This window comes from Loxodonta africana, chromosome 19, assembly GCF_030014295.1.
Source record: "Loxodonta africana isolate mLoxAfr1 chromosome 19, mLoxAfr1.hap2, whole genome shotgun sequence".
Classification (NCBI taxonomy): domain Eukaryota; kingdom Metazoa; phylum Chordata; class Mammalia; order Proboscidea; family Elephantidae; genus Loxodonta; species Loxodonta africana.
Genome location: NC_087360.1, coordinates 11374934 through 11391186, shown reverse-complemented (window position 1 = coordinate 11391186; position 16253 = coordinate 11374934). Strand labels below are relative to the sequence as shown.

The following is a 16253-nucleotide window of genomic DNA, read 5'->3' as shown; positions in this document are numbered from 1 at the left end:
ATTATTAACAACACCGTCAGGGTAACGACAATGATGTCTTTTGCTTGTGCTGGAAGTGGGTGGCCAAGCTCGGGCACTTGGCTCCAACAGACATGGTTCAAATCCTGGCTTCACTGTCCACCGGCTCTGGAACTTTGGGAAAGTTAGGCAATCAATCTCTCAGGGCCTCAGTTATGTCATCTGTGAAATGGGAGCAGTAACAGTAGCTACTGTGTACCATGGTTGTAAGGATCAAATGAGATAACACAGTGAGTATCTAAGAGGTGGGGGCTGCAGAGACCAGGGCTCACAGTTACCCAGGTGGTGCTGGAGAACCAGGGCAGGGCCAATGCCTGGGCCTGGCCACCCCCACCACCTGCCGTGGGTGCCAGAATTGGAAGGTCACATGGATGCTGAACTAAGCCACACTGCCGCACCCCAAAGCTGTCAGGCCTTTCCTGAATGCAGAAGGGTTTAAGAAGTCACCTGGGGAAGGACGAATCCTAACTAGCGTGGAGAGCTGAGCAAGGGGCGAGGCAGATATGGGGGTGGGGAGGGCACGTACGGTAGGTTGTAGCTGGCCCAGTAGGTGTTCCGGTAGAGTTCCGAGGTCTTGTCAGCCACCACAACCATGCCCCTGGGACCAAGAAGTGAGATGGGGTGGGGTGGTCAGAGAAGGAGCCTCCATGGGCACTCCCCTGCTCAAGCACCCCCGATGGCTCCCCATTGCCTGGGGGATGGATTATATCTTGAATCTTCAGCCGTGTATCCACAGCCCTGCCCAACCGGGGGTTGCCCTCTCTTCCAGCCTCACTTTCCTGAGGTTTGCCCCTTCCCACAGGTGTTCCAGCACTTTCACCTAGGCAGTTCCCTCTGGCTGGGGTGCCCTGCCCTCTCTCTCTCAGCTACTCACGGGATCTGCTCCAGGATAGTTAGCACCTTGCTCCCAGGGCTGGGCTTGCCGGGGACAAACGCCTTGTAGTCCACAATCATCCACTGGTTGTTGTACCTGCCATGCCCAAGGACAGAGGGCTCAGCAGAGCCTGGGGCCACTGTCCCAGCCTGCCCTGCCCCCTGTGCCCCACACAGCCAGGAATCACAGGGTGGGGGTGCGGCCTGGGGTATCTGGCCATCAGACTGTCACTCTGACACTGCAGTTTGATCAGGCTTCCAGAAAGCCCTCTCCTGTCAAGCTGCTCATCTGCTTCTGAATATTCTGTGGTTCCCTAGTGCTTATCAGAACAAAGGTCAGTTCCTCTCCCTGACGCCCTAAGACCTGCACTACCCAGTCCCAACCTCCCTGATTCACCTCTTTGGACGGCCCTCCCCAGCTACCTGAGTCCCCAGAGCCCTCAAGTTCCAAGTTCCCCTCCTGCCTCACCTCCAGCAGGCCTCTCCCTGGGCTAAGGAGCCTAGAAAGGAGGGCAAATCCTTTCCTTCCTGAGCCTCAGTTTTGCAAAGTATAAAATGAAGCCGGGGACTCTAGGATACCTTCCAACTCCAATGAGAATCCAGGAGAGGGCTCTGCCAAAGGCGTGGGGCATGTGGCCCTGGCCCACATCAGTTCCCCCAGGGTCTGACTGTTACAGGGAAGTTGCTGCATTTCTTAAGAGCTCTGGTTGCATACTCGGTTGCTAACTGAAAAGCTGGAGGTTCAAACCCACCAGCCACTCCTTGAGAAAAAGATGTTGCAGTCTGCTTCGCATAAAGGTTATAGCCTTGTAATGGGGTAGTTCTAGTCTGTCCTATAGGGCCGCTACGGGTTGGAATCGATTTGGTGAAAATGGGTTTGGTTTTCTGGGTTTAGTCCGTTTCTTAGGCGGAGGGGGGGCATGGTGCCAGGAGCCCACTCACGTGCCACTGTTGAATTTCTTGAAGATATCGGCCCACATGGCCCCATCCAAGGCCAAGCGGTTGGCCACAATGTTGCGCACCCACTCCAGCACACCGCCCTCAGGCTGCACATACTTCCACAGAGCCGGGTTGTTGTTGCCAATGGTGGTCTCCAGTGTCACCTACGGGAAAGCAGAGGGGGCACTAAACTGAAGGGCATGCTGCTACCAAGTGGCGGTGCCACCTGAGTCACAGCTCATACGTTGGATGTTTAACAGCTTTTTTAAAATTCATGACCCAACGGCCAAGGCTATTTTATTGAACCTGACTTCCTATGGTACATGTTATGAATATGGGGGAGGGTTCTAAATATAAAATTATCCTATATTATAAATATCTATGTCTCCAGAAATGCTAATACACCCTTCTAGGGGTGCAGACTGACATCCTTACACCTGGTTGAGAATTACTGGTCTATTTTAAAGTATATGCTGCAGGCACAACTAGCTTAAAATAACAATGACAACCACCCTTAAGTCACTCAAAGACACAGAAACAACACAAGTGTCCTGTGCCAGCCCCATGACTGGTTGCGGATCAGGCCATCGTGATCCATACCATTTCACTGGCTGATTTTCAAAAGCAGGTTGCCAGGCCTTTCTTCCTAGTCTGTCTTAGTCTGGAAGCTCCACTGAAACCTGTTCAGCATCACAGCAACACACAAGCCTCTACTGGCAGGCGGGTAGGGGCTACAGTGAGATGCACTGGCCAGGAATCAAAGCTGGGTCATCCTCGTGGAAGGTGAGGATTCTCTCATCGAACCCCTACTGACCCCTCTTTCCACATTAACAGGGGAGCAGACTACACGCTTTCCTCAAAAAGTAATAGAAAGGCAAAGGAACGGCGAGCCCTCTGCTCCCAGCAGGAGCAGGCGTCCCTGCACTGAGGGTTTTTCTTCACACAGTGGTTTTCCTCTCCTGCAGCCGTTGCCCTGGCAATCACAGGGCTCACTGCCTTGGCTGGGGTGCCAGGAACAGATTTCTAAATGAGCTTGGACCCCAGAGAAGAAAAGATAAAAACAACACATTGTAAACAACACTTATTCAGAAAACCTGACCAGGTAACAAGGGGTTTTGTGGAAGGCAGGAGGGAAGTGCATAGGAGAGACAGCGGGGTCACTGGGGGAGAGAGGCAGTTTATCTTAAACAACACAATGAGTCATCCAAGTGGGGTCGTCAAGGTCAAGGGCAGTTCAAAAGGTCCCGAGACCAGCAATTTCTGAGGAACTGGGTCACAGTGCAGAGTCCTGGCCATGCTTTGGGTTTCAGAGGCCCTGTGTGGAGCCTGGGAATCTGCATTGCAACAAGCCCTCCCAGAGATCCAAGCACCACACCCAGACAACTACTTCAGCCCTGTACGCAGGGGACTGGGGTGAGGGCTGTGTCCCTCCGACTCAGCGCCCAGAGTGAGGCTGACACTCAGGTCCCACTGGCCAAGGAAATGAATCCCGCTGGCCCAGAGCTGCTGGATGGTAACCCATCCTGTGGACGAAGGTGACCTGTGAAGAGAGACTCACCAGCCCGCTGTTCAGCACATAGAAGTCATCAGAGGAGAAGATGGTGCCGGGATAGGATGAGAAGACCATACTGTTGCCAGGAGCCAGCAGGGAGTTCTCTGTGGGGAGAGTGTCCAGGGTTGTGGGGGAGGCTGGTCAGATAGGCCTATATGGGGCCCCGCATTCCCACCCAGCAAGGCAACAGGAGGTCTCCAGCTGCAGAGCCAGCAGGCCTCATGGAAAGCCCCGTCCTCCCTGTCCTTTAGCACACCAGGCCATTTGACATATATAAACGTGTGTGTGCGCATGCGTATAAAAACATTTATTGTAGTTAAAACCCAGACCCAGTGCCATCGAGTTGATTCTGACTCATAGCGACCCTATAGGACAGAGTAGAACTGCCCCATAGAGTTTCCAAGGAGCGCCTGGCGGATTCGAACTGCCGACCCTTTGGTTAGCAGCCATAGCACTTAACCACTACGCCACCAGGGTTTCCACTGTAGTTAGGGGTGATGGAAAAATACAGGAACAGTTCAGGGTGATGGCTGAACAACATGACAAACATAATTAACGTCGCTGAACTATGTATGTGAAGACATAGAAACGGCAAATGCTTGCTGCCTGTATACCTATGTCAATAAAAAGGAAAAAAAAAAGATTTATTGTAAAAAAAGACAATTCAAGACAAATGCATAGAGACCTAAGTTTGTTAGTAGTTGCCAGAGGCTGGAGGTTAGAGGGAACAGGAGTTACAGCTGAAGGGGTACTGAGTTTCTGTTTAGGGGATGAAACACGTTTGGGACTACAGAGGGGTGATGGCTGCCTGACACGGGGAATGGGATTAATGCCACTGAATTCTACATTTAAACATGGCTAAAATGGCAAATGTGTGTGTGTGTGTTTAAGGAGCCCTTGCAGTGCAATGGTTAAGCGCTTGGTTGCTAACTAAAAGGATGGTGGTTTGAACCTACTCAGCCACCCCGCAGGAGAAGAGACCTGGAAATCTGCTCCTTGTAGAGATCACAGCCTAGGAAACCCTACGGGGCAGTTCCACTCTGTCCTAAAGGGTCACGATGAGTAGGAATCGACTTGACGGCACACAACAATATGTATATTAGTGTGTGTATGTCTTAGAATTCTTTGAACTTGGAAATAAAGCGCTCTTTTCACTTACAAATTTTTTCTGATATATTGTGGATCTCATCGAAATTTTTTAAAACTTGACTTGTAAGGTTCCACAGCTGGAATTAATATGCACAGTGATCCTGAATAAGGAACACAATCTTTGACTTATTTAAATCCATTTGTTTTGGAAATAAGTGAAGGGCACATTCATAAATAATACTACTAATAAAAAGACAATTCAGATGGCAAGACCCAGAAATTGAGCCCCTGCTTTTGGGAGAATCCCAGGTCAGCCACTTATTAGTTGTTTGACCAATGGCTAGTTAACTCAGCTTTTCTGAGGTTGTTTCCTTATCTATAAAATGGGAACAGTATTTCCTCATCCCCACACAGGGAGGTTGTAAGGATTGAATTTAAAGATCACAGATGCCAAGAGCTTCTGGCACAACAGGGGACACACAGTAAGCACATAGTAAGCGGTGCCACAGAATCAGATCAGTGAATGAGGCCACCCGAAATCGCCCGCCTGCCCCAGCTGACCTGCCAACTGACTGCAGGAACATCAGGGGGCCCAGCCAAGATCAGCTAAGCCTTGCTGTTACGGACTGACCTGTGTCCCCTCAAAATACGTGTTGTAAATCCCAACCCCTATACCTGTGGCTATCACCCCATTTGGGAAAGGGATTTTTGGTACGTTAATGGGTCAGTATTAGTATAAGGAAGGAGTCCTGGTGGCACAGTGGTTAAGCACTCAGCTGTTAATGAAATCTCAGTGGTTCAAACCCACCGGCCGCTGCACAGGAGAAAGATGTGGCAGTCTGCTTCCATAAAGATTTACAGCCCAGAAAACCATATGGGGCAGTTCTACTCTGTCCTATAGGATCACTATGAATCTCTTCCAACTCATAATGATCCTATAGGGCAATGGGACATCCTATAGGCAACAGGGTCTTTATTAGTGTAGTTTTTTTTTTAATACTTTTTTTTTTTAATTATGCTTTAGGTGAAAGATTACAGCTCCAGTTAATTTCTCATACAAAAATTTATACACATATTGTTATGTGACATTAGTTGCAATCCCTGTAATGTGACAACACACTCCCCCTTTCCACCATAGGTTTCCCGTGGCCATTCAACCAGCTCAGGTCCTTTCTGCCTTCTCCTCCTGCCTCTGGGCCCGCGCCGACCATTTGGTCTCGTGTATCTGCTTGAGCTAAGAAGCATACTCTTCACGAGTATTAGTTTATGTTTTACAGGCCAGTCTAATCTTTCTTTGAAAAGCGGGCTTCCGGAATGGTTTTAGTTCTTAGGGTGTGTCTTTAATTAATTTCTTTTTATAGATAAAACAGCAGATTAAGCAAACAAGCAAGCAAGCAGGCAGTGATGGGGGAAGAGAGACGCCACACCACATGGAGATCACCAAGGAACCCAGAAACAGAAGCTGAAAAGAGACCAGGACCTTCCCCCAGAGCCAGCAGAGAGAGAAAGCCTTCCCCTAAAGCTGGTGGCCCAAATTCGGACTTCTAGCCTCCTAAACTGTGAGAAAATTAAATTTCTCTTTGTTAAAGCCATCCACTTGTTGTATTTGTTATAGCTGCACTAGCTGACTAAGACACTAGCCCAGACGGAGAAAACCACCCGCTGACCCACTGACTGGTGAACAATAATACGTGGTTACTATTTTCAGCATTGGCTATTTTAAGTTTGGGAGTGATTTGTTAACACAGCGACAGCTAACTGATACACTTTGCAAAGGCAAAAAATGAAAGGAAATGAACGTGCTGCAAACAAGGTGAGCTCGGAGAAGGGCCCTGCATTGACCCTAGCGTGTATAGCGAGGCAGGAAGGGCTGCCCACTCCCACGCCTCCTAGCATCACCCCTCCTGCCTGCCCACTCACACTCACACACAGACACACCCACATCCACCCACCTCGGGGGCCTTCGTGGAAGTGGAACGAATACTTCTTGACAACACGCAGCATGTGCTGGTAAGAGTTCCAGGTGTTGTGGGCGACCAGCAGGTCACGCTGGCCAGGCAGCAGCTTGATGAGGGCTGAGCAGGAACCCGAGCCCAGGGCACGCTTGGTCTTGGACTTATTCAGAGCTGGCTCCAGGTCTTCCAGGTCCCCGGAAAGCTGCAACAGGCTGAGGAGGGCCAGGGCAGCAGAGAGTTACCGCCATCTGTGGTGGGTACTATCAGCATACCCATTTCAAGGAGGAGGAAGCTGAGGCTCAGGGAGGTTAGCCGACCCGTCCAAGGCCATGTAGCCAGGAAGTGGCAGAGCAGGTACTGGAGCCCAGGTCTGTTTGACATTGAGGTGCGTGGCCCATTCCCCCACCCTGTCCACTCTTCAGTGGCACTTACAGAAACCCCAAGGGTTTGATGGTGAACTTCCCAGTTGGGAAGGTCATGCGGCCTCCATAGCTGTCCTCCAGGCCTTTCAGCTGCAGGAGGGTCAGCCGTACCTGAGGGGAGGGGGCAGGGGGCAAAGGGAGGGTGAAGCCTCTCCCCCAGGCTTACACTTTCTCTTCTAACAGGTAGGGCTTCAGCCTGGAGACCCACAGACACCCTCCAGGTTCCAGCCAGCCCTGACCCTATTAATCACCATCCACCCCTCCATGCCAAGCACTGCCTTCAATTAATTAACTCTATATCCCCGGCAACCCAAGATCATCCCCACTTCAGAGCCCAACTCAAAAGCCACCTCTTCCAGGAAGCCTTCCAGTTGGTCCTGGCCTACTGCTGAGAGCTCCCTGTTCTGAATGTAGTTACTGGCTGCACTGCTGCCTCAAGGCACCTGTCTCATGTGGCTAGCTTCTCCCCTTTGTCACTGTTCTGCCTCAACAGGCTATAGCAATGGAGTACCATTACCATGTCCCCCATAGGGCTTTGGCCTGTGCTGTGCATATAACAGGTGCTTAGAAAGCACCTGCAAGATGGATGGATGGGAGAATGGATGGACAGATGGATGGATGGAAGAACAAATGGATAGATGTACGAATGAACAAATGGATGGATGGATGGACAGGTGGATAGAGGAACAAATGCATAGATGGATGATAACCAGATGGATGGATGGATGGATGAAGAAACGGATAGACAGAGAGATGGATAAATGATGAATGAATGGATTGATGGACAGACTGGAAGGACTGATAGATGGATGGGTAGCTGCTAAGTTAAACAGCAGGGAAGGACAGAGTGAGAAGCAACTGGCTAGATGGATGGAAGGGAAGAGGGATAGACAGATGTCAGTCAGGTGCATGGAGTGGATGGATAAGACAAGATAGAGTTATAAATCTTCAACAAACATTTATTTATCAGGCACCTACTATGTGCTGGGCACTGGGGATACAGTGGAGAACAAACAGATGTGGTCCTTGTCCTCTTGGAACTCAGTTGGGCTGAAAAGACAGACTCTGGATACCTCCCTATAGTTAGCATTTTCAGTGCTACAGAGACGTCTAGGGACAGAACGCTGAAGGTGAGGACTAAGTAGAAGTTAGCCAGGCAAAGGAGAGGAGGGAGTTCTGGGCAGAAGGAACAGCATGTTCAAAAGCCCTGAGGTGGGAGGTAACACTCTGATTCAGGGAAATGAAAGAAGGCCAAGGGGGCTGGAGCACAGGGAACAAGGAGGGCAGGGAGGTGGAGCTGGGGAAGAGAGGGCAAGGAAGGTGCTGAGGCCACATCAAGGAGCAGGGCTTCATCATGAGAGCAGTGGGCAGCCCCCGACGAGATGCAAGAGGACAGACAACGAGCAGATGTGATGGATCAACAGACAGATGAGGTGAGAGATGCCCGTGTGGCCAGGAAGCAGAAGCAGACAATGAAGCAGATGGGGTTGTCGGAGAGAAGGGTGGGCAGACGGATGGACAAAACTTTGGGAAGGCAGGTGCACAGACAAGTAGACCAGGGACAGGGAGATGGGCAGGCAACCAATCGGGGTCTATCAACAGGGTGGGTGGATGGGAGAAGCAACGTCTGGGCCAAGATGGGCAGGTCGGTGACAGAAATGTTCAATGAGGTAGATAGGTAGATGAGAGGAAGACAGTGACAGATGGAGAGACTCGTGGGTGGGCAGACAAGCTAGACGTGTGAGTGGGATACGGATGTATGGATGGAGGGAGAAAGGGAAGGAGGGAAGGAAGGAGACTGGATGGATGAGTGGTGGATGGGCAGATGAGCGGCTGGATGGGTAGATGGGTAGACAGGCAGATGGGTGGATAGCTGGGTGAATGAGTAGAAGAGCCTGTTCTAATAAAAGTATTAGCAGATGGGCAGGTAGACAGTAAGAAATTCTACTGAAGGGAATGGGGCAAACCTAAGCTAGGTGGAGGTGCCAACAGACACCAGCGGCCATTTTACAGAGACAATCTGTCACGTGTACTTCATATTTAAACTCTCTGAGGTTTTGCAAGGAATCCATAATGGTATTCTTTATTTTTGATGATCTATCCAGCTGCCCAATGGCAGAACACCCTGCCTGGGGCCTCAGCAGCTTACCCAAGGAAAGGAAAACAAAATTCACTGTGCCCAAACCATCTGCACTATCTTTCTGCTCCCCTGTTCTTCTCCCCTCCCCCTCTTTCTCTGCACTCAGTGTAATCAACCTATCGATGTGTTGAGTGATCGTTTCTGTATACACATAAGCTAGCATGCTAACAATGGACTCGATGTCTTTGGTTATTCTTTGACAACAGGAAGGCTAGGATGGATGGCTGGAGTACCATGAAATGGGCAAACAGACATATGGACAGGTGGAGGCTGGACAGATGGATGAATGGCAGGTCGGCTGGGAGGGATGGAGATCATGATGGACAAGGGTAGCTGGGCAGCTGGACAGTTCACAGGGCTGGCCAAGATGAGTGGGAGATGGGGCAGTTGGCCGGACAGAGGACCAGCAGCCACTGGGGCTGCCCTCTCAGGCAGACCCAAACCCCTTCCCCACTATGCTGAGTGTGGTGGCTGTGCCTACCTGGTGCCAGTAAGCAGAGTCTCTGTTCAACTCCATCTCCTCCTGCATCCACTCCAGGTTGGCTTCCAGGAAGCTCTTGAGCTTCTCGCAGTAGCCAGCTTCATACTCGAAGGGGCCGCAGTAATTCACCACTGTATTCATCCAGTGCATGTAGATGAGCTGTCGGGGGGACAAAAGGTGGGCCAAGGCAGGGCAGTGGGGCTGACCCCTTCCCTGAGGACCCCCCTGGACACAGCAGTGAACAAAAGAGCAGATACCCCTCCTGACCCGCTTTGGGCAACAGAATATTGTCCAGTTTCAACCAGGCCTCGAGAGGCCTTCCACATTTTCCTGCCCAGAGGCCCTGTGAATGAGCCTGGGCTAGCCTGCTAGAAAGACCACGTGACCCCAGCCATGTGAACGAGGCCATCCTAGATCACCAGCCTGCCCCGGCTGACTGCACAGCATCAGTGAGCCCAGCCAAGATCACCGAGCCTGGCCCAGACTGACAAAACCACCTGCTGACATGCTGGAGGGAGAAAACAGCTGATCTTGTTGATGTACAGAGGGGTGGTCAGTTGCTCACAGCTAACGTTTAACGACCACTCTTTGAACTGACACATTCAAACCTCGCAGTGACTCTGTGGGGAAGGTGCTAGGATCACCAGCTCTACTTTGCAACTGAGGAAACTGAGGCACAGGTAGGTCACCCAGGTAAGGAATGAAAGAGCCAAGATGTAAACTGGTGTAAGGATGAGGAGCTGTGATTTCCCAAACATTTGGCTCACTGGGCAAAGGTTGGAGGGTACCTTTCAGCCACACCCTCCACCCTGTGGGAAATATTCATTTTATCATTATGCTTCCTTACTTAAAATATATCATGTATTTTTTACATACATCAGATAGTTCATAATGTAATTTTTTTTTTTTTTTTTAAGAATACATGTGAACCTTTTTTTCCCAACTAGATGGAAAGTCCGGGGACCGAGTTCACTCTACATACACCTTGAAACCCTCCAAAGCATCCCAGGGAGCCCACTTGGTCGGGGCAGCCTGGGGCCTCATTCCCCTATAACAGCACTTACCTCCTCAGACACGGCGGCCTCCACCACGCCTGCCGCGTAGGCCTGCAGGCTGTCATTATAGCGGCCACTCGTGCCCAGCTCCAGAAAGGCCCACCTGGTGGGGAGGGGACACCCGGTCAGCGGCAGGGGCACTTGCAAAGCCAGCCCTCAGGCTGGACGTGCAGGCCATCTCCAGTTTAAACCGTGATCAACAATACAGCAATGGACAGCTGTTCACATGAATATCTTGTCTGTCTGTGGGCACTGATCAGATGAAATCCCTAAAAGCAGAACTGTTGGGTCAAAGGGCACCCACATTTTTCATTTTAGCCAGAGTTTGCAGAAAACCCAGATAGGTGTCATTTTAGCTGATGCTGTCAAACAGCCCCTCCAAAAAGTTGTACCTATCTATATTCCCACCACCCCTAACAATACTAGCTAACATTTATTGAGGGGGCCCCAGGCTGTACAAATGGTTAATGTGCTCGGCTGCTAACTGAAAGGCTAGCGGTTCGAGTCCACCCAGAGGTGCCTTGAAAGAAAGACTTGGCATTCTACTTCCAAAAAATCAGCCACTGAAAACCCTATAGAGCACAGTTCTCCTCTGACACGCCTGGGGTTGCCACGAGTTGGAATCGACTTGACGGCAACTGTTTCAACCAGAACACTTAGTGAGGGTGTCCTTTACTCCAGGCACCTGTTCTAGTCACTTTCATGTCTATCAACTCACTGAATCCTCAGGATAGTCCTGCAATCCTACAAGGCAGGCTGTTATTGTCCCATCGCAGGGAAGAGGAGGAAATGAAAGCCTGGAGTTACGAAACTGCCGGGGTAGACTCCCCGACAACCAGTTCCAACTCTCCCCCGCCCTCTGCCCATGCCTTCTGCTCTGTGACTTTGTAGTCCCTCCCACCAAGGCCAAGTGTCCTTCTCAGCCCTCAGATGTGGGCTGGGCTTTGGGCAATGGAATGTGGGTGGAAGTGACAGCTGCCCATTCTAGATTAGCCTTCAGGAGGCCCCTGTTTTTACTTGCCCTCCTGCACCTTTGCCACCCGTCTGTGAGAAGAATGGCCCCAGGCAGCCCACTGGTCCCGGAATAGAGAGACACGTGGGACAGGCCAGGTCCTCAGACCTGCAGCATGAAACAGAGCTGCTGCGGCCACCCCAAAGGTGCACAAGGATCTGGAGGGTATCAGGCCACTGGGTTTGGGGTGGTTTGTCACATGGCACCGTTGCCCATACTAGCTGATACACTTGCCAAAGGTCACACTGCTAGCAATGGGCAGAGCCTCTGCTACCCGATGTGTTCCATAAGACTAGCGTTCTTGGCCAAGTGGCACCTATCCGGGTTTTCTGCAAACCCTGGCAGAAATAATAAAACCCATTTAAATGGAGTCACCCCAGCTGCCCTTGCTGCTGTATGAAATGGGGAGGCTGGGGTGAATGGCCTCTAGAATCCCTTGCGGATGAGCTGCTCAGCAGCTTTGAGAAACTCTACCCCAGCCCCTGACAAAAGGAAACACCTACAAGAGAGTGTTTCTAAAGCCCACCATACTCGTGCAGGTCGTTCTTTATTCAGAGGTTGTGTCCCTCCTGCTCAGTTAGTTCTTAAACAGCTGTTCTTCTGTGAGATAATACTGGCTGAGGTCGATAAATATTGTTCTCTTCTGTTCTTAATGTATGAGCATGACAAAAATAAAAAGTTGGCAGTACTGGATCTATTTCCCCAGATTTTTTTTTCTGGAAAGTCTACTGATTACAATGTCTTTTTGTCATCTATGCCAAAAACAAAAACAAACCCGTTGCCATCGAGTCAATTCCGACTCATAGCGACCCTACAGGACAGAGTAGAACTATGCCATAAGGTTTCTAAGGAGTGGCTGGTGGATTTGAACCACCAATCTTTTGACTAGCAGGTGAACTCTTAGCTACTGAGAGGGACAGCTAATATTTCTTAGACAACATGAGGGTCTGATCCAGGGACCTCTGTCCTCAAGAGAAGGAGTTCCTGGGTGGTGCAAACAGTTAACATGCTTAGCTGTTAACCAAATGGCTGGAAGTGCGAGTCCACCTAGAGACGCCTCAGAAGAAACGCCTGGCAATCTACTTCCAAAAAATCTGCCACTGAAAACCCTATGGGGCACAGTTCTACTCTGACACACACGAGGTCACCATGAGTCAGAACTGACTTGACAGCAACTGGGGGTGGTGGCAGTCCTTGAGACAGGCCACATATGGAAAAAGCCAGATCTGAGATGGGCGGGTATCATAAATCTCTCCTTCTCACCACCCCCGCTTCAGTGGCCCTGGACACCCTCCACTACATGGGGCCTTCTCATCTGTGGTTATCACTTCTTTCTCATTCTTGATGGAATATATTCATTTTTTGTGACTTTTGAAAGAAACAGCTGGGTCTTATATGTCCTTTTTCCTGGGGTGGGTTTTTGCTTGTTGGTAGGTGGATTTGATATTTATTATTCTCTTGATTCTCTGCCCAGGCACTGCATGGCAGGTGACCCGGGAGGAGGGGCCTCATCTCGGAAATAAGGATAGTGATAACCTTGCAGGCTTAGGGAGGAAATCGCATGACAAGGCCTGGGGCCTGAGGCAACAAGGGGGATTCTCAGAGGCTAGGTTCAAGGCCTCCGGTGTTAAAATCCAGCAGCAAAACCTCATTAATGGGAGCCTCCCTTACCCAAGGTGTTCCAGAAAGACTAGTGTTGCTGGGTGCATGCCACCTATCTCGGTGTTACTCGTTAGTTCCCTCTTATTTTTATTCATTTGGCACAGTTTGCACTTTGCTGCTAAACAAAAGGTTGGTGGTTTGAACCCACCCGGCGGTACCATGGAAGAAAGGCGGCCTGGCAATCTGCTTTTGTAAAGATTACAGCCAAGAAAACCCTGTGGAGCTTGGTTCTACTTTCTAACACATGGGGTCGCCATGAATCCCAGGACAAAGGTCAGAGCTAGGATGGAGCAGGAGGTGGCCAAGGTTTTTCTGATTTCCAAGCATCAAAGCCTAACCATTTCTGGGTCATGTAGGGGCTCAAGTCCAAAGTCAGATACAGCACAACTGTAAGAGGCGGGGCTATTGGTGGAGGGTATGTGATTTGTCTTGACGATCTCAGGATTGTCAGCCAAATCTGGGAGAGAGAAAGGACCCCAATTCCAGAGGAAGAGAGGAGTCAAATCCTTGGCCCACATCTTCCAAAAAATATATAAGTGAGTTATACCCAGATCAGAGATTCTGCTGGTTAGGGATCAGGACACTCCAGGTATCTGTCTCTTATCTTATCCCTGAGTTCTCAGGAGGCTGTCTCTGAGGACCTCGGTTTCCCTGCCTGTAAAATGGGGTTCCAGATACAATTTTCCCTGCCAAACTCAGAGGGAAGGGACACGTGAGCATAAGAGAAGGGAGTGTGAGACTGGATAGGTAAGATTCCAGAACCGTGAGGGGAGAGGGAGAAGACCTGGGTCTACCTCTCAGGTTTCAGTTTCTCCAACAGTAAAATGCGGGCAAAGAATAGCTGCTCCTTTCTTCTTCACTCACTCCTTCCTTCAGTAAAAAACAGCGATGCTTTCTATGACTCAACTGAATTTCCATGACTCTGAGCCCTACCTTCAGGAGAGGAAACAAGCTCAGAGAGGTGAAGTGATTTGTCCAAGGTCACACAGCAATGGAGTTGGCCCTGGAACCCAGGGATTCTGGCCTGTCTACCCCTGATTGCCCATCCAACACAATCAAGAAAGCCTTCTCTCCACTTCCCAGTTTTCCATAATGGAGAACAAGCCAGCCTAGTGAGGGCCTCCTGGGACCAAAGCCCCCTCCACATGTGGGCATCACCTCTGTCCCCCTCTCTAAGTTGGCACTCCGGCAGAGGGCTCTCATGCCCCCTTGGGCTGAAATGGTGTGAGTAAGCAGAGGATGGGTCACCAGATCCCAGAGTTATGGCCACTCCTGTGGCCAGCCACAGAGCTCTGATGCCCTCCAAAGAAGCCAAGGCCACACTGTGGCTTCCTCTCCCTGGAAGCCTTCCCAGAATTGCCCCACCTGCTCTTATCTGCAGCAAATCTCCTCCCCCAAACTTCCCACCTACTGTCTATCCGATATCCCCCAAGCATCATAAAGCACCAGAATGGGCGTGTCCTCAGTGTTCTGTATCTCCCCAACACTTGCAGGATGCAATGCACGCCAGCAAAATGGGTGGGTGCTGCGGTGAGAGGTGGCCATGCCTGCTGAAGGGGGCAATGAGCGCTGAGGCATGCTGAGGATAGGGTTGTGGGGGCTCAAGGTTTGCTAAGATACCAGCACTGCCTGGATCCGGGTCCTGGGCCCTGCTGTCCTCCCCATTCCCACTGACTCTGGTTTCTCTTCTGGCACTGTCTCCCCCAGTGAGCAGAGACTGCAGCCTTCCTCAGTTCTGTGTCCCTAAGGCCAAACTCCAAGAGAATGAAATGAATGAATGATTGGCCACAAGCCTGAAAGGCTACCCCATCCCTTGTACAAATTCCAAGGGTTCCCCACAACCTCCCTGCCAGAGCACAAGCTAAAAATCTGGCCACAGATAGAGAAATGAGAGCCCATACAGGCAAAGGAGCTAGGTAAGAGTCATACAAGAGAACGACAGCCTAGGTCCCAGTTATACAGAGAGTCAGCACGACTGCCAAGTATGGAGCTCCTTGCTAATTACCTGGCCAAGGAGAGAAAGGAGCAGAGCCCTGGCAAGGATACTATCTGGGTCTATGTGAATTTAGAGACTCTCCACTTTCAGAGGAAACCCTGGTGGCGTAGTGGTTAAGTGCTACATCTGCTAACCAAAAGGTCAGCCGTTCAAATCCACCAGTTGCTCTTTGGAAACTCTATGGGGCAGTTCTACTCTGACCTAAAGGTTGGCTGTGAGTTGGAATCCACTTTCAGATAGCCTGGAGCCCAGGCTCAGTCCTGCTGCCCTGGTTCTGGAATGAAGAAAGGGGTTTGGCACCTAGAGAGCTGTCACCACCACCCCAGGCCTGGGGACAGGGTGCTGGCCTCCATGGAGTAGGGCACTGAGGTCTGGGGAAGTGGGCTGGCCCCAATGGGGTTGGGAGGTTTGTATTCCTACCTATCCAGGAACCTGGTCCAGGCTGGGCACTGCAGCCTAGAGGCAGAAAACTGGCCTCTATGGGGCAGAGGTACTGTCACTCCAGGATGCAGAAAAGGGATTGGCCCCCATAAGGTGAGGGATGCTGCATTAGCCCCCTAATCATGGACTTGGTCCAGATAGGGGCGGTGCAGCCTCAGAGGCGGGGAACTGAACCCCGAGGGGGAGGGACAGAAGGGGCTGTCACTCGGAAACAGGTTGGCCCCAGGGATATCTACACCTCCGGCAGAGGCAGAAGCCCAGCGCCCTGGTACCCCCTCCCCGTCGGCTCCGCGCGGGGCCAGGCCAACCCTTACCCGGTCTCGCGGATGGCGTTGGTGAGGTTGGCCCAAGCCACCGCGTCAGGGTGGCGGCCGTCCACCAGGCGCAGCTGCCCGGTGGCGGTGTCCAGGAGCACCGAGCGGCTGCGGGAAGCGGGCGGTGCCGGTCCGTCGGGTCCCCAGCGGTGCCCCGCGAGCGAAATCGCGCCCGTAAGGCCGCTCAGGAACAGCCCGACCAGCAGGGCCAGCACCAGAGCCACCGCCAGCGCCTGCGTCAGCGCCCGGGCCAGGCGGCCGCCCGGGGAGCCGTACACCGGGGCCACCATGACGGCGCGAAGCG

General features: G+C 51.4%; 1 protein-coding gene across 1 annotated transcript in view; it reads right to left on the bottom strand.

Moving 5' to 3' along the window:
* Positions 1 to 16253, bottom strand: part of PLBD2 (phospholipase B domain containing 2) — a 22020-nt gene extending 5767 nt beyond the window's left edge. The window contains exons 1-9 of the mRNA XM_003419283.3: positions 15950 to 16253; positions 10534 to 10627; positions 9470 to 9628; positions 6859 to 6959; positions 6424 to 6638; positions 3389 to 3486; positions 1834 to 1994; positions 893 to 988; positions 545 to 616 (exon numbers count right to left, since the gene is read on the bottom strand). Of these exons, the coding sequence (XP_003419331.2) occupies positions 545 to 616; positions 893 to 988; positions 1834 to 1994; positions 3389 to 3486; positions 6424 to 6638; positions 6859 to 6959; positions 9470 to 9628; positions 10534 to 10627; positions 15950 to 16239 (1286 nt within the window). The 5' untranslated portion in view covers positions 16240 to 16253. The remainder of the gene's footprint in view (positions 1 to 544; positions 617 to 892; positions 989 to 1833; positions 1995 to 3388; positions 3487 to 6423; positions 6639 to 6858; positions 6960 to 9469; positions 9629 to 10533; positions 10628 to 15949) is intronic.